Source organism: Scylla paramamosain, chromosome 7 (assembly GCF_035594125.1).
Source record: "Scylla paramamosain isolate STU-SP2022 chromosome 7, ASM3559412v1, whole genome shotgun sequence".
Classification (NCBI taxonomy): Eukaryota; Metazoa; Arthropoda; class Malacostraca; order Decapoda; family Portunidae; genus Scylla; species Scylla paramamosain.
In genome coordinates, this window is record NC_087157.1 from 29,048,499 (window position 1) to 29,067,211 (window position 18,713).

At 40.5% G+C, this 18,713-nt stretch overlaps 1 protein-coding gene and 1 long non-coding RNA gene across 5 annotated transcripts in view; one reads left to right on the forward strand and one right to left on the reverse strand.

Annotated features, from left to right (window-relative positions):
- The window catches only part of LOC135102299 (uncharacterized), a 285,859-nt gene that overhangs the window by 261,094 nt on the left and 6,052 nt on the right, over positions 1-18,713 (reverse strand). For all 3 annotated transcript variants that reach the window (XR_010269613.1, XR_010269612.1, XR_010269614.1), the window contains exon 2: positions 1,214-1,312. This is a non-coding gene — a long non-coding RNA (uncharacterized LOC135102299). The remainder of the gene's footprint in view (positions 1-1,213; positions 1,313-18,713) is intronic.
- LOC135102292 (KRAB-A domain-containing protein 2-like) lies at positions 10,770-12,774 on the forward strand. 2 transcript variants are annotated; one of them, XM_064007304.1, is made up of 2 exons: positions 11,148-11,287; positions 11,395-12,768. In XM_064007304.1, exon 2 carries the CDS (start codon positions 11,546-11,548, stop codon positions 12,605-12,607), a length of 1,062 nt encoding a protein of 353 aa, XP_063863374.1. In that variant the 5' UTR covers positions 11,148-11,287; positions 11,395-11,545; the 3' UTR covers positions 12,608-12,768. The 2 variants fall into 2 exon arrangements, with proteins under 2 accessions (XP_063863373.1, XP_063863374.1); XM_064007303.1 differs by having other exon boundaries at positions 10,770-12,774.

Sequence of the window (18,713 nt, forward strand, 5' to 3'; positions counted from 1 at the left end):
CCTTCCTTCCTACCTTCTTTCTCCCTTTTTCTTTAAAGTGTTGTGCGTATTCTAAGCCCTTTAATATAATTTAAGGATGCAGCTTACAGTTCTAATAAAACACTACTATTTCCTCCAACCATAATTATCAATGTATGATTTTCTCGAACCATAATTATCAACCTATGATATGATTTATCCTAGACTAGTAATACATATACAATAATTTGTAAGAGTAAACGAGAAACGTCCATGGAGGTGTCACTTTCTCCTAGCAAGATTCAGCGTATCTCCGTGGCAACAAGGTCGTTACGTGACTCAAGACTCAAGGATGCATATCACACCGAACGTTACCTCACCAAGGGAATAAATTATTATGGCCTAAATTTTCTGAAATAATTATAGTTTTTCTTACTTGACTTTGCATTATTCTTTAAGGCCACCATAACCCAGCCACTCCCCAGCAGCCTGAATTAAAGTTATCATATTCTGAACCATTTCCGCGCAGCACCTTCACTAGTACATTCGAAAGGCTCTAGTTGAAGCTACACGAGTTTTAAATATGTTTTTTTTTCATGGTTTTATGATATATCAACAACTTTTCTACACTATTAACAGGAGAAACACTCGTGAAAACCAGGCCAATTATCTCTATGGCCTTTGAAAATGGTCGTGGTGAGAGAGTAGAAAGTTTTTGAATACAGGACGTACCTTTAATTAAGACCCAGCCAGGCTTTATATCTAAGACCACCACGGCTATCCTTTGGGCCTCTCTGAGTTATCTGGCCGCCACCCCCAGCGAGAACAACCCCTCCCCACCCACACCCCTCGCTGGAGAAGTTAATGTGCATGAGAATTAATCACTTTCTCAGCCAACCCGCGACTTGGAGGTATATCTTACTATCGCGCTGCTCACTGACGCAACTTGCTGCCACTATGTAATTATCATGTGTGAAGTGACGAGGGATTAAATGCACCGCGTGAGGCAGGACGAAGATGGAGGAGTTGTGCCAGGATGGATGGATGGATGGATGGGTGGGTGGGTGGGTGGATAGCTGGATGGATGGATGGATGGATGAATGGGTGGACGGATGGATGGATAGGTGGGTAGATGAATGGAAGAATAAATGGATGGATAGATGGACAGACGGGGGGGATGGAGGGATGGACGTGGGAATGGACGGACGGACACACACACACACACACACACACACAGCAGAAGGCAAGTACTTACAAGCAGGAGGACGAACCGAGCTGAACATTTTGGTATCTATCACAGACTTGAGTGGCCAGGCTGAGTGTGATTCAGGCCGCTGTGCTTCTCTCCGCTTCCCTGGCGAAAGAGAACCGAGATTTAAGAAAAGAGAATAGAAAAAAAAAGTTGTCGCAAAAGCAGTATTTACAATAATCACGAGTGTCTATGTTAAGCGTACAATTAATTACAGCAGGGAGAAAGGAAGCAGGGATGGAGTATCAGTATTCGTAAAAAATAAATAAATAAATAGAATAAAAAAAACAGACAGAAGATTAATACAACTTAACATGACACTTCTGAAAAAAATTTAAAGTTAGCCATAAAAGGAGGTTCCAAGTTCAGAAGGAGATGGGGGAGACTGATTGATGGGCACTGAATTATTAAACAGACACCAAGGCATTTACTATCATATACAAGTTGTCTTTCAGCACTTTTTTTTTTCTTTTGTCTTTGCATGTTCTTCTACCTGACTGTTCTGGCCATTTTATCTGAGTTTATTTCGTCCACTCTCGTTCTTCTTTTACAGTGTGTGTTTTAATTTGTCACTGTATTCATGTTTCGACCACTTCATGATTGTATTAGTGTATTTAATTTGCTTGTTTGCCGTCAGTCTATCTATCTATACGAAAACCAGAGTGCAGGTCCTTCAGTCACAAGTTGAGGATTTTCGTTTTCTTTCTTTCCTTCACCATACAGCCAATCACTCGGGCAAAACTCAACAAAAACAGAACATTCCTTCATTTTACCAAACCACGAATACTTCAGATAAAGTCAAGGGAAAACTTTCTCCCTCCACAGTGTAGCGACTCCTCAAATGAAAAGTGTAGAGGAAAAGAGGAAAAGACAGTCCATTTCTTTCCCCTTCATCACACAGCGAATCCAGTGAACAGAAGGCTTATATTATTTTTTCCCCCTCCCTTTCACTATTCACTAACTCCATCAAGCAAAAGTTAAGGTGTGAATTAACCTCTTTTTTTTTTCTCTCTCTCTCTCTCTTTTTACCACTTCAAGACAAAGCAACTTCAAATAAAAATGAAAGTTCCGGGAGAATCTGTATCTTTTTCCCCACCATATGTCCAATCATTCATACGAAAGTTGGGAGGAAAATTCATTCTTTTCCCTTCCCCATACTACGAGACGCTGAAATAAAAGTTGAAATGAGAAGTTATTTTAAATATGCACTCATAATAATTATATATGGCGAGCAAAGCGCATTAAATATTCAATATATTACAGCAGGAAGGATAGGAAGGGAAGGTGGAGAGAAGGAAGGAAAAATGAAGAAAGGAAGGAAGGAAGGAAGGAAGAGAGAGAAGGAGGGAGGGAGAAACGGAGGAAGGGAGAGAGGGAGAAAGGAAGGAAGGGATAGTAAGGAAAGGAGGGATGAAAAGAGGGACGAAGCAAGGGAAAACGGAAATAAAGGAAAGAATAGAGACAGAAAAAGAAAAAAAAGAACCTGACAGAGAAAGTAAAGAAAAAAAATGAACGAAGGAAAAAAGACAGGAAAAATGGATGGACGAACCGAAGTATGAAAAAAAAAATGAACGAAAGGATTAAGGAAAAAAGGAAAGGAAAAAAAGGGTAGATGGAAGAAAGGAAGGGTAGATGGATGGAAAGAAGGAAGGAGGGAAACAAAAAAACACACAGACGTGATCATTATAACTCAAAGCCCGAAGGAATACACCAGCTTAATTTGGCCGTTTTAAATAATGTATGACGCAAGAGAGAGGAGGGAAGGGTATTGCAAGGGGAAGAGAGAGTGTAAGAGAGAGAGTGCTGCAGGAAAGAGGAAGGAGAGGAGATAGGGAACACGCCGGGGAATGAAGAGGTGTATGAAAGAGACGGGGAAGGAGTAAGAACAGTGCAAGGAAGGAATGGGAAGAAGGCAAAGGAGAGAGTAGCGTTTAAGAAAGAGACTGGAAAGGGTATAAGGAAGAGAGGGGAAAAAGTGAAAAAGAGGAAAGGGAATAGCGTAAGGAAGAGAGAGGAAGATGGAAGAGAGAATAGAGAGGGAAGGGAAATAAGGAAAAGAAAGAAAGGCACGCAGGGAAGAGAGACAGTGATAAAAAAAAAAAAACATATATATACAAGGAAAAAAGGCAGAGATGTAAGGGAAGAAAGGGGAAGGGAAGAGAAAGGGGAAGGAAAGAAGAGTAAGAAAGACAAGGAAGAAATAGGAATAGTGTGAAGAAGTTACTCGTAAGATGTAAGGGAGACAAGAATGTTAAGAAATATATAGATATCTAGTGATCTAGGTGGAAGCCGCCAGGAATGTGAGAAGAGAAAACCGACAGGTAACCGTCAGCAGTTGCAAGTCCTTTAATCTCTTAACTCGCCAGAGATAGAGAAGAGAAAACCGACAGGTAACCGTCAGCAGTTGCAAGTCCTTTAATCTCTTAACTCTTTTTGTTCACCAGCTAAGGTTGTATTTATAGCCACTTGTTAGACTGGTTAAACTCTCTCTACTTTATTTAACAAAAACATGAACATGTACACAAAAAATACTGAACATAAAAAAATGATTTACATAAAGATATGAACAAAGAGAGTGAATGTGTGTGTGTATGTCTGTGTGAAGAAAGGAGTAATATGATGTATAGAAAAGACGTGTAACGTATGTGTCGAAAAGCGTGCACAGAATGTGTATGTATAAAAAATGAGGAAGAAGAGATGAAAGACGAAAAATCTGTGCAGTAGAAAGAGAACGGGAGGCTGAAAACATATAAGAGAAAACGGAGTGCTTGGAGCGGTGACTTGTGTTTACATTACTGGTTCTGAGAAGCGCGTAAGTTTTAGTGTACCCTGAATATGAGAGAAAATGGGATGTTTCTATGGCTGACTAGATTATTTGCTACAGATAAACAAATATACAAGAATGTTAAGAAATATATGGATAAATATATAACGTACATGAGGAAGAGATGGATGTCATAGATAAAACATAAATAGGCATGTTTTATAGAGATCCTGCCACGTGTAGTGAATCTAATGGCTTTTTGTAGCTTCCCTTAATTTGTGTTCTTACAGGAGCAGCTGCAAGGGAACTATTATGAAGAGAAAGTAACGGAATAGAGGAAAGGTGCAAGGAAGAAGGAGGTAGGGAAGGAGGACAGATACGAGGTGATCACGCTGAAACACTACGAGGGAGGGAAGCGTGAATAATGAAGGGGAATAAAGATAAGCACTGATAACATGATAAAAGGGGAAGACAGAGACGAGAGGGGCACGAGGGAGATACAAGGGGCGGGCAAGGGATCGTAAAGCAGGGGCCGATAAGCTGTCAATCAGTCCTTGAAGGAGACAAGAATGCTAATACCCGAAAGAGAAAACGGAGGTAAATATGGAATGAAAAGGAGAGAAAACGGAGGTAAATATGAAATGAAAAAGGGGATACTAAAAAAAAAATTCTGGAGAGAAAGAGAGATCTGAAGGAAAGGAGGAGGGGAAGAAGGGAAAATGAAAGAGCGGAAGAAGAGATTACACAGGAGAGGGAAAGGAGAAGGAAAACAAAAGACTGGATGAAAAGATTACCAGAAGAGAGAATAAGGAGAGGGAAAACAAAAGTGTGGAAGAAGAGATTACTAAAGGATGGAGAAACGAGAGGAAAACGAAAGAGGGGGAAGAAGAAATTACAAGAAGAGAGGGAGGGAAGGAGAGGAAACACGAAAGAGAGGAGGAAGAGATTACCAAAGGAGAGGGAAAAGAGAGGGAAAACGGGATGGAAGGGAGAAACATAATAGACTTTTGAAATACTGGTGAGAAAGTGTGGAGGTGAAGAGGGAAGAAGAGAAAAGTGATTGATAAAAGACAGGAAAGCTGGGAGGGAAGGAAGGAAACAGAGACGGAACACGGAAATTCAGATTCTAAATTGGAGTGTGAAGATCGAAAGAAAAAAAATTAAAGTTGAGGAATTAGAGAAAGAGAAAAATGGAGACAACAAATAAATAAATAAATGAAAAGATGAAGACGTAGAAAACACAGTACAGATCCAAAGAGTAAGAAAGGAGGTGTGATGATCGAGAAGAACGAAAGAATATGAAATGCCATCAATAAGGAAGAGAGGAGAAAAAAATGGAAAACCTAGTTGAAATTATGAGCTTATTATGAAAGTGGGAAAATGGAGAGGACGGTAACTTGACTGACTGACTGACTGACTGACTGACTGAATTAATGAATGAATGATCGACTGAATGACTGACTGACTGAGTAGTTAACTATTCTGACGTCACGTTACACCGAGAATTCGTTACTGCGTCTCCAAAAACATCAATCAATCAATCAATCAGTCAGTCAGTCAATTAATTCCTTCTCAACTCCCTTTCCTCTAGATCGTTAAACAGGGAAACGAGAGGAGAGAAAAGAAGAGGAGAAAGAGGAAGGGATTAGAAAAAGAGGAAGGAAGGGAGGAAGACAAGAAGATAAAGAAAGGGGGAAAAGGGAAGAAATAAAGAGAGGAAAGGAAGGATGGAAGAGAAGGTCATGCAGAAAAGCTGGATGGGGGAATGTGAAGGGTAAGGGAAGGAGATAAAAGTAAAGAGGATACGAAGAGAAGGGATGTGTTGAGTATTAGAACGAGGGAGAGAGGATAAGGAGGAGCAAAGGCTTACATTCAGGCGAGGTGAATTAGTACCAAGGATCCTCTTATACCTTCCTTGGTTAGTACGTAGATAGGTTGTCAATATCAGAGAGAGAGAGAGAGAGAGAGAGAGAGAGAGAGAGAGAGAGAGAGAGAGAGAGAGAGAGAGAGAGAGAGAGAGAGAGGGGGGGGGGGGGGGGGGGGGGGGAGCTGATACCTGGATTGGGAAATAAAAAGACAACGAGGAAGGGGAATGATAATGTAGCTATGTTAATATCAAAAGCGACTGCCACGTAGGCCCTCTGACTTATTGCAGCTTCCCTTGTGTACTGTTTGAATCGGCGGTCTGTTGTCTGAGTGTCTCTACAGTACAGCGGGGTTCTTCAAAGTACGGGACGGGGCACTGTGCTGGATCGCAAACTCTTGTTCACTGGGTCGTCACATCGCAGACAGATGTATAAACACCAAGTGAAATGTATTAATTGTGTGTGTGTGTGTGTGTATGTGTGTGGTTTTCATACCAGTGGGAGAAAGATACAACATATTTTTTTTTTTTTAAGTAAGATAAGAAAGTCACTGGCCAAGGGCAAAAAAAAAAAAAAAAAACGAAAAGTCCTGTTGAGATGTCAGTCCCCCACACAAAAAAGGCCCCCACAAAAAAAAAAAAAAAAAATCAATGGACGTACAGGTTCATGAAGATAGTATGTAACATCAAATTGGGTCGTGATGACAAAAGATCCATGGAGCTCAGAACGAGGGGAATATAGAGATTAACGAAGCACAGACTGGTAAAATAGCTTATTTGAAACTGTAACTGCTGATCAGGTGACTGGTATATGAAGGTGAAAGAATAGAGGACAGGATTGGTTATTATTCGAGAGAGAGAGAGAGAGAGAGAGAGAGAGAGAGAGAGAGAGAGAGAGAGAGAGAGAGAGAGAGAGAGAGAACATAAGAACATAAGAACATAAGAAATAAGGGAAGCTGCAAGAAGCGACCAGGCTTACACGTGGCAGTCCCTGTATGAAACACTCCTACCTATTTCCATCTGTTATCCCCATCCATAAACTTGTCTAATCTTCTCTTAAAGCTCTCTAGTGTCCTGGCACTAACTACATGATTACTGAGTCCGTTCCACTCATCTACCACTCTATTTGAGAACCAATTTTTTCCTATCTCCTTCCTAAACCTAAATTTTTCAAGCTTGAACCCGTTATTTCTTGTTCTACCTTGGTTGCTGATCCTAAGAATTTTGCTTACATCTCCCTTGTTATAACCCCTATACCACTTAAAGACTTCTATCAGGTCCCCTCTTAACCTACGTCTCTCTAGAGAATGTAAATTTAACCGCTTCAACCTCGCTTCGTAAGGAATACTCCTCATCCCCTGGATCCTTTTAGTCATTCTCCTCTGTACTGATTCTAATAGACCTATATCTTTCCTGTAATGTGGGGACCAGAACTGCACAGCGTAGTCTAGATGAGGTCTGACCAGCGCCAAGTATAACTTTAATATTACTTCCGGCCTTCTACTTTTAACACTCCTAAAAATGAATCCTAGTACCCTATTTGCCTTGTTTCTGGCTTCTATGCATTGTTTCCCTAGACGGAGTTCAGAGCTAACTATAACTCCTAAATCTTTCTCGTACCCTGTACCTACCAGAGTTTGGGAGAGAGAGAGAGACTAGAAAAAAGTGGATGATTGAAACATTATTTCAGGTCCAAACCATTGCAAAAATAAAAATGAAAAATGCGATAATTTTTTTTCATTTTAGGTTACAGATGATTAAGTCATGAAAAGCATAATGATATTGACAGAAAAAGTATATATCAATCGAAAAAGTTTTTTTACGTGTTGTAATTTTTTTTTAAGTTAAATATCTTGACCGCACTCAAAAGACTGTTTGACATATGTATAATGGTTCTTCTTAAAGAAAGAATATATCCCAGTTATCAGATTTTTTTTTTTACACACGTTCGGACCTGTACAAAAAATTTTAAAAATTTGCGATAAAATTTTTCATCTAAGGCTACAGATGATTAAATCATGAGAAGTAAAAGAATTTCAATAAACAAAGTATTTTTCAATCGAAAAACAAGTTTCTGATCTTTTAAATGAAATATGGTTATTATCTGTACTGCACTCCTAAGAACTTAAGACTATTAAGTAAAGAAAAGAATTTATCACAGTTATCATATAAATATTCTTAAACTGAAAAGGTTTCGCTTTCTTTAATACAAATATAAAAAAAAAAAATTGCGATAATTTTTTTTCATCTTTGCTTACAAACGATTAAATCATGAAAAGCAGAATTTTGATTTAAAAAATTATAAATGTGTTTATTTTAAGTGTTTTTAAAATGTAAAATATGATTATGTGTACCTCACTCCTAATAACTCAAAAGACGTTTTACATATGTATAACGTTTTTTTTTCCTTTAAGTAAGGAATACATCCCAATTAACAGATAGATTTTTTTACGTTGGATTTTTTCACTTTAGTAATTAAATTGTTAGTCCTGAGACACTAGGGGTAAGTGAAGCAGGTGGATGTGTTTCATAATATCATAAGGGGACGACCTGCTATCTTCTTGCAACTGTCCTTATGTTCTTACCTTCTATAGTATGTAATCTATGCATGTATGTTTGTATCTATCTATCTATCTATCTATCTACCTTAAAATAGTGTTATTTATCATCTATTTGTTTGCGCTTCTCGTGTGGCGTCCTCCCACGGGCCTTCTCGGGGATTTGACCTGGCGGCTGACGCCCCCTTGTATCCGCAATAATTCTTAATATACAGCAGCCTGCTACCGCCGAGTTTCTTTGGCACCTTCACTGGGGCACATTGTACAAGTTAAATCTTGTACAATCTTGCTAATTATCCATCTATATCAACCTACATATATATATCCATCATTATCAAACTACATATATATATTTACCTACGTACATAATCTATCAACCTACATATCTATATCTATCTACCTAGCCACACGTCTGTCTATCTATCAGTTTCTGTTCTTAACGCTACCACCGAGGCAAAGAAAGTTATGAAACGCAGAGGAAGGAAAAAAAATTAATCAGGGTCTGGCATTATAAGGTCCCAGAGCTCCAATGGATTAATCTTATGAGGGAGGAATGTAATATCTCCATTATGCATGAGGCGAAGGAGGAATAGTTACGGCGATTTATCACGACTCACATTACAAACACTTGCGTAAAGGGTGCGCGCGCGCACACACACACACACACACACACACACACACACACACACAGACAGACGACCAGCTGATCTGGATGCAGCATGTCGCCAGCACCGTAAGATCCCCTACCTACATGCTGTACATGCTGCGCAGACTCAGGTCGCTGAGGACGCCGACAGACGAATTAAGGGGGTGTACCTCACCTTCTTCCTCCCTAAACTCATGTATGCCTCCCCAGCGTGGTCCTCCTCCCTCACACACACTCAACAGCTACAGCTGGAGAGTGTGCAGAAAAGGGCGTGCAGGGTCGTCCTAGGCCCTGCCCACACCACCTATGATGAAGCCCTGACCACTTTGAGTCTGTCCAGACTATCCACCAGGCACCGAGAGGCTCTGGAAAAGTTTGCAAGGGGACTGCTGCATCATCCACGTCTCAGACACATGCTGCCGCCTGACACGCCTCGCCCGGTCCGTGCCACCAGACACTACAACAAGATAACGCCCCTGAAGGCGCCGCACACGGAACGGTACAGACTCAGCGCGATTCCCACCATGGTGCGAGCTATCAATCAATAGTATTTCCCTTCTAGATTAGACTTAGCTTTAGGATTAATGTTAAATATTTCCCCACCCCCTCTGTACATTTTCAGTTTGTTAACTGACTAAAGAATAAACCGTTTATTATTATTATTATTGCACACACACACACACACACACACACACACACACACACACACACACACACACACACGAAACAGTGGGAAAAAATTTATCAAATTATTGCTTGATGATAAAGATTTGCCAGCAGAGAGAGAGAGAGAGAGAGAGAGAGAGAGAGAGAGAGAGAGAGAGAGAGAGAGAGAGAGAGAGAGAGAGAGAGAGACTCATAATATGAATTCCACCGACGCTCAGAAAGTTTTGTATCGGCCAACATGAAAGGTGTGTGCGTGTGTGTGTGTGTGTGTGTGTGTCGGGGAGCTGCCGGCCTACATATAACACAATTTACTGAGAGAATGAAGAGGGCAGGATGTGAAGGAGAAAGAGAAAGGTAAGAGGGAGGGGTATGGTGTGAGGGAGGGAAGAGGAAGAGTAAGAGGGAGGGGTGGGTGGGAGGGAAAAGGAAGAGTAAGAGGAAGGGGCGGGAAGGAGGAAGAGGAAAAGTAAAAGGAACGGGTGGGAGGGAGGGAAGAGAAAGAGGAAAGGAAGAAGGGAGGAAAGGAAAAAGGAGGTACGTGATAGTGTGTGTGTGTGTGTGTGTGTGTGTGTGTGTGTATATATATATATATATATATATATATATATATATATATATATATATATGTCACGCATAATGTGGATAATTGCCTAATGTGAACATTAGGCAGTGAAATTGCCTAATCTTCATATTAGGCAATTTGTTTGCACGATGTTGACAATAGGCAACTTACTTGCTTAATGTCCACTTTAGGCATGATTTTCAAATTAGGCAAGGGTATTTTGCCTAATGTGAATTGAATGACAAACCAGTGTCTACAGTTTTGTTCGAATGTTGTTCGAAACTTTGGGTCTGTTACCGAGTTGTTGTGAGCAAAGATGTTGTTCGAAGCTTTGGGTTTGTTATAACCGAGTTGTTGTGAGCAGGTGCGTGCAAATTCTTTCAAACGAGAAGCATAGTGAGTGGCGCTAAAACGCGAAGTAAAGTGGCGCTAAAACGCGAAGTAAAGTGAGTGTGATGCTAAATCTTTCTAAACTTATGGATTTCTGATTACTGTGTGGGTTCGCTGATGTTTTTTTCTCTATATTTTCTTTGTAAATTACTAAACTTTTCTATCTATTACAGTTTATGCACTATGGATCAAGCTGCTTTTGAACTTCAGCTGCGTCAAACGCTGCAAGGCAAGGCTGAAAATGCTGTCATCCAGCCCGCTCTCCAGCGTGATCAGTGGTTGCAGGATTTGTTAAGAATCAATTCTTCTGGAGCCCAGTCTACATTTGACTATAACCTCAAGAAACGCTATGAAGTTCTGCGTGTTGGCAATGCTGACCGACTTATTCGCAAAAGAAAAGATACCAGTGAACATGAATTTAAGTTTGTTGCATGTGTAGAAGAAGTGTTTGGTATTATTAAAACAGCTCATGAAGCTATTGGCCATGGAGGTGGCAAGAAAACAATTGCAGAAGTGAGAAAGAAATGGTCAAACATCACACAAGAAGTATGCTACCTCTACATTTCATTCTGTGAGCACTGTCATCAAAAGAAAGCCAGAAAAACTCCAAAGGGTTTGGTAGTAAAACCGGTACGCAGTCATGATATCCATTCTAGATGCCAGATAGATCTTATAAATTTTCAAACATTACCTGATGGAAACTTTAAGTACATCATGACATATGTAAATCATTTCAGCAAATTTTGTGTGTTGCGTCCACTGACATCAAAAAGAGCAGAGGAAGTCGCAGCGAACCTTCTAGATATATTTCTGACATTTGGAGCACCTGCTATTTTACATTCCGACAACGGACGGGAGTTTGTGAATGCCATCATCACCGAGCTTTCAATGCTATGGCCAGAGCTGAAGCTGGTGACTGGACGCCCACGTCATCCTCAAAGCCAAGGAGCTGTTGAACGTCTAAACGGTGTGATCCAGGACAAACTAACCATTTGGATGAGGGAAAATAACAGCAAAAAGTGGTCAGTAGGTCTTAAGTTTGTTCAGTGGCAAGTTAATATCAGTCAGCATGAAACAACTGGCCACAGTCCTTTTAAAGTTACATTTGGACTAGATCCGCAAGTTGGATTAGCATCATCTATCGTGCCAAGTACAGCTTTTTGTAATATATTCACCGAGGAAGATCTCGAGTCATTTCTGGAAGCAGAGACTGAGGCAGAAGCAGAGACAGGTGCAGAGGCAGAAGCAGCAACAGGGGCAGAGGCAGAAGAAGAAGCACAGACAGGGGCAGAGACAGAAGCAGAAGCAGAGACACGGGCAGGGAGGTCAGAGGCAGAAGCAGAGACAGGTGCAGAAGCAGAAGCAGCAACAGAGTTAGAGGCAGAAGAAGAAGCACAGACAGGGGCAGAGGCAGAAGCAGAGACAGGTGCAGAGGCAGAGGCAGGGGAAGAGGCAGAAGCAGAGACACGGGCAGAGACAGTAGCTACGAATTTCCAAAAGATCCGTGTTGCAGCTAATATAGGACAATCAAAGGCAGCAGCACGGATGACAAGACGCGGCAAAAACCTGCTTAAGCCATTGTCCATTGGTCAGTGTGCTACGCTGAGGGTTCCAGATGTCGATCGTGGTCCAACAGATCCAAAAAATCTGTTAGTAGTCATCCTTAAGGAAGAAGAAGGACTATACACTGTAGGTTGTCGGGAGGGAATTATTAGAACAAAATTTACACCAGCTGACCTAAGTGGGATCAAACAGACCCTTATAAAGTCTGAAGAGGTTCCTGATATCTGCCTATCGATGAGAACAGCAACAGCAAGAGCCACTGGTGGGCAAGGTTATACAAAGTGTCAATGTACTACTCAATGTACATCAGGAAGGTGCAGCTGCCTAAGAAAAGAAATTAAATGCAACTCGCGCTGTCACCCAGGCAGATCATGCAAAAATTTGTGATTGGACTCAACTGAACCCTGAGATCGATTGACCTATTTTACTTATACTAATATTGCATTAATTAATTATGTTTTCCTTATTCACATTGGGCAAAATTGAGCTGCATAATTTGAACAATAGGCATTTTTTGCCTAATGTTAACAATTTGTAAACTTTACGCAACCTACTTGCTTGATGTACACATTAGGCAATTTTCTGCCTAATGTTCACATTAGGCAATTGTCCACATTATGCGTAACATATATATATATATATATATATATATATATATATATATATATATATATATATATATATATATATATATATATATATATATATATATATATATATATATATATATATATATATATATATATATATATATATATATATATATATATATATATATATATATATATATATATATATATATATATATATCCTTTTCCCTCCTCTTTTCCCTCCTCTTTCTATCCATAAAATCTACTATTCTTCTCTCTCCTCTCTTGCCTTTCCTTTCATATCTTCTCTTTTCCTTTTTCTCCCCAACATAACCTCTCCTGTCCTCACTTTCCTTTCCTTTCACAACCTCTTCTCTCCTCTTCATAACCTTTCCTCTCTTCCCTTTTCTTCCGTTCATAACCTTTCCTCTCTTCCCTCTTTCCTTTCCTTTCATACCCTCTCCTTTTTCACCTTTCCCTTCATACCCTATTCTCTCTCCTCTTTCCCTTCATACCCTTTCCTATGGTCAGTTTACACAAGGGAGCTTCTGTATACTATTTGTCATCCTCGTCCGTAACTCTACCCAACCTTCTCTTGTAGCCTTTCCTTGGAACACAGACGCGCTACCTGGGCGCTAACACTGCTGCACTCATCACACTGTCTTGTTCGTGAGCCTGGGCGCGCCTCCCTTCCTCCCTCCCTCCCTTCCTCGTTTCCTTGCTTGCTTGCTTGCTTGCCTGCTTGCTTCCTTACTTCCTTGTTGTTGTTGTTGTTATTGTTGTATTTTGTATTTATAGGTTGTTCATGTTGATTTTTTTTTTTTACATAAGTTTGTTATTAGTTCCAGTTTACTGATTTATTGAAGAAGTTTGTGTTTCTGTGTTGTCTGTTTGTAGTGTGTGTGTGTGTGTGTGTGTGTGTGTGTGTGTGTGTGTGTGTGTGTGTGTGTGTGTGTGTGTGTGTGTGTGTGTGTGTGTGTGTGTGTGTGTGTGGCCAGCGTATCCACACTTTCCTCCACGCCAACACCACCACCACCACCACCACCACCACCAGCACCACCACCACCACCACCACACTTCACACCCCCAACAACCCACAGCTCGCCACAGCCCACACCAAGCTTTCCTCTCACGCCAACAAACTTTCACACAATTATACAAAACTATATGAATTATTTGCATGAAAATGAAACTGCAGAATATTTTGCATGGTAATTCGTAGAAAACTAAATAATTTACAGAAATCACGGACTGCATACGTATACATACATACATACAGTACGAGTACATACATACATACATACGGACACTATTTTAATTCCACTCAAAGCACCACCACAGAGGAGTCCAAAGCAAGGCAGACCATTCAAATAAATCTAGACCTTATTCTTCATGTAATTTACGTAAAAGAAAACAATGATAACACTGAAATACAAAAGACAAGAGTACAGTAGGCAGGGCAGCAGCAGTACACCAAGCTACACTATTATCCACACGTACAACACTCCTGCGGGGGGAACACGCGGGCAGTTAAAGCGGATGATGTGCGGCGGCCAGCGCGGCGATCCGTCAGGGTGAGCAAATGTAGTCTTGATCGGGAGGCGAGGAACCTTCTGGTTTTATTTTTAATTTACTTAGGAGGAGGATGGAGTGAAGATGGCTGGCAAGGACAAAAAATGGACAAAAAAAAAAGTAAGGAGAAAAAAAATTCATTCAGCCGTCGCGCTCAGAGAGTTATTTAAAGAAAGTGCTTTCAAAAGATTGATTGATTAGATCCTGAGATGTCCAGACACCTCTCTCTCGGAGCAGCTCAAGACGCAGCACAGACAGAAACAGAAACACGAGGAGACTTACAGAGTTTGCCAGGAAACAGGGTGAAAAAACAGACAGAAGATATTGGATCTCAAACAAAGCGGAAACTAAAAATAGACTCGGCAATTTTCTTGTTAATAAACTGTTAATAAAGATTTTCACGGTTTTTTTTCTTTTTTTTTTTTTATCATGGCTGGGGATGATGGGTGAATATATGTAGCTTTGTCTTGTACAGGGACTGCCACGTGTAGGCCTCCTGGCTTCTCGCAATTTCCCTAATGATGTTAGGTTATAGCGAAGATACAGGCAGACTTACTTTCAACAGTGAACAATTACAATACTAAATACTGCCACACTAATAATTCAAGGCGCCTGAGAGAGAGAGAGAGAGAGAGAGAGAGAGAGAGAGAGAGAGAGAGAGAGAGAGAGAGGAGAGAGAGAGAGGAGAGAGAGAGAGAGAGAGAGAGAGAGATCCGACAACACGCAAAAGAAAAATGCAAAACTGAAATAGACGACACAGTGAGCTGTATAATTAACGAGTTGTTTTGGGAGGAGGAAAAACACGACTAACACATTAGCTAGCAATTAAAACGTTCAGTGAAGGGAAAACTAACAAAAATATGGACAGCGTAACAGTCTAGAAATACACGCATTAGGAAGCAACACAACTCTTGCATGCTTCGTTAACACACACACACACCCACACACACACACACACACACACACACACACACACACACACACACACACATACACACACACACACACACACACACAATTATTAAAGTAACACAGCACACTCACATATTTATTAACGCAACACAATCCCTTTACACACTAACACGCCACAGCACATTCACACTTAACACAACGCGGACACACACACTTGCACACTTATTAGCATGATGCAACACAACCCTTCATACCCCTAATTTAACACAACACACGTTTGCAAACCTAACATAACATAACACTCCCCTTACACACTTAACACAATACACCCTTACACCCTAACCTAACACAGCATCATACACCCTCACACACTAACACAATACAACAACCTTTGCACCCAAACTCAAACACAACACAACACACCTTTACACCCCCTGCTTAACACAACACACACAAACGTAATAACAAAAACAAAACGCGTGTTTCAGGCTAATAATAAAAACAAAAACAAAAAAATAGAATCAAAGTAACGAAATATCAATATGCATTTCAGATTAATGAAAGCGATACACACTTTAAAAATTAATAAAAAAAAAAATCCATTTCAAGCCAATAAAAAGAGCGGAAGATAAACACGGGGCATTCCAGATTCATAAAGAAATATAGATAAATAGATAAATGAAAAATAACAACTGAGAAAAATAATTATTGCATTTCAAACAAATCATGAAAAAAAATAAATAATAATAATAATGATAAAATAAAAACAGCAACATTTTCCCCCACACAGCAGGCACCTAATCAACGCAAGCTGGGAAGGAAGGAGGGAAGGCAGCGTGGTGTGGGAAACTGTTTGGCATCAGTTTGTATTTATATTTGGTAGTCCATCAAACAACTAACCATGATACTGAGCTTATACAATACAAAAATACTTCATATATTATATTTCATAGATACATTAAAGAAAAATACACACACACACACACACAGAGAGAGAGAGAGAGAGAGAGAGAGAGAGAGAGAGAGAGAGAGAGAGAGAGAGAGAGAGAGAGAGAGAGAGAGAGAGGGGGGAACAAGTACAAGAACACAAGGACAGAACAAAAACAAAAAGAACAAGACGAAAAAAGTTCGGTTATATGAAAAAGTAAGATGAGAAAAGAAAAGAAAATGGAAGAGGAGGAATAGGAGGAGTAGGAGGAGGAAAAGGAGAAGACGGTAACGGAGAGATAGGAGGAGGAGGAGGAAGATGAGAGGACGATAACAGAGAGAAGGATCTAGAAAGTTACAACGCATGAAGGAAGAGGAGTGATGACACGGAGGAAGAGGAGGAGGAGGAGGAGGAGGAGGAAGGAAGGAAAAGATTGTTTGATAGTAAGAAGAGGACAAGAAATAGAAAACCAAGGAGGAGGAAGACGAAGAAGAAACAAGAAGAATGAGAAACAAGAAAATGAGAAAGGAATAAAATGAAAGAGGAGAATGAGGAAAAGAAGGAGGAAGGAAAAAATAGAGAAAACTAACAATACGAAAGCAAATTTGAAAGATGTGCTATAGATGATGATGAGGAGGAGGAGAGCTACTGATGAGAACGGTGAAGAATAAAGAAGGGAGACAAGGACAGAAAAACGAAGAGAAGAGAAGAGGAAGAGAAAAAAAATCAGTAAAAAACAAATGGAGGAAAGTATAGGAAGAGAGGATAGAAGTGGTAGTAAAATGGTGGTGGTGGTGGTGGTGGTGGTGGTAGTGGTTGAAGGTGAGAAGGCGTGGGCAGGTGTTCTTCTTTAGTGCTCACCGCTGTCAATTATTTAGTGGGTCGTCAAAGGGAATAGCGCCAATTGTTTCCTAATGTTCGTCTTAATAATAAACTCTACGTACACCATCTAATGTAGTATAACAGATTTGAAAGTTTCCTGCATTAATAAACTGGGAGAAGGGGCGAGCTGGTGTGAAAGTTGGTGAGGGCGAGGTGGTGGTGTATGGGGGAGGTGGGTGCTACCGACCCCTCCAAGACGCACCTTGCTCTACTTCCTCTGTGTTAGTCAAGCCCTTCCGTCGCCAGCCTACGTGCACCACCTCCCTGAACGCCTTCGTGAATTCTGGAGGCGAGTCACAGTTTCCATTCCTAACAACCGTTTTCTGATAATACAAGTTGGCCTCTACATTATCTTTCTTTCCTTGCCCACATACTAAGCTACAAGAAGGTATAATACTGAAGAGCTCCACTAGTAACTGGCTCGTGTGTCCAAGATATTGAGGACGCGGTAGGGAAACGAGAACAAGATGGAATTTTTCTCTTTGTTGTATAACGGGTATCGTGAACTCAAAAATCAGTTTCCGTTGCACTTCCCTCTTCCAGTTAAATTTGATATCTCTCTCTCTCTCTCTCTCTCTCTCTCTCTCTCTCTCTCTCTCTCTCTCTCTCTCTCTCTCTCTCTCTCTCTCTCTCTCTCTCTCTCTCTCTCTCTCTCACATTTCAAGTATAGTCGTACCATGTTCCTCTTTTTCCTGTGAGACTAAGGTTACATTTTTCCCTCCTCTTATCTTCACTTAATTTAGCACTACAACCTCGTTCCCGTTCCCTGGTAAACTCAAGTCGACTGTTGATCTTTACCTAATTATCCCCACATTTTAGTCGCTACTTTACCCTCGTCCCCTGGTCCTGTTGATCTTTAAGGTGGCTGTTTTTCCCTACTTTTTCCCTAATATTTCAGTTACCGCTATATTCTTTTCTTTATCCTTTATTCTGTCTTTATACACGTTCCCCCTCGCTATCTTCCATTTTCTTTTCTCCCCCTTCTCTGCAACTGTTTTTTTTTTTTTCTGGTTTCCCTTTTTCTTTCGCTGGAATTCCTCTTGCCACCATTTATTTCTTCAATCCCTAAGGAGTTTAAAGTTTAGCCTTCCTGTGCGTCTCATCTTTCTGCCACTAGTATATGCATCTTTGTTCCCGTCATCACATAAGCAAGGATGGGGAAAAGTATACAGTCCCTCATCTATGCATGTATCCAGGTTAATTCCAGCACATTCGGCAGAGGAAGTTACTGGGGGTTTTCAGAGGTGCTTCCATGGTGCTAGTGATAATTAACCATTCTAACGCTACAGTCGTCATTTGTTGCATTCAGAGCACTGTAAGAATCCGTTTCCATGGATACACGCATAGAGAAACAGAAAATATGAGGTTAATTGTGTATTTCTAGGCTTAAGAAACTGTAATAAAAAAAAATACCAACCTAAACATTTCTAGTAAAAAAAAAATGTCAACGAGTGAACAGATTAAATAAATTCTACACCAGCAATGGAAACAAACACTCAAGAACACCCGATTGATCATCTCTGTGGTCTTCGATTTGTCAACTGGAAAGGTAACCCCTTCTCGTAACCCAAGCTGGCGTCAGGTGAACTCTCTGGTGCCTCATATTAAT

Coding starts and splice junctions, on each gene's coding strand:
- LOC135102292 (XM_064007303.1), top strand. CDS start 10,775: ATGTTTTTTTCTCTATATTTTCTTTGTAAATTACTAAACTTTTCTATC.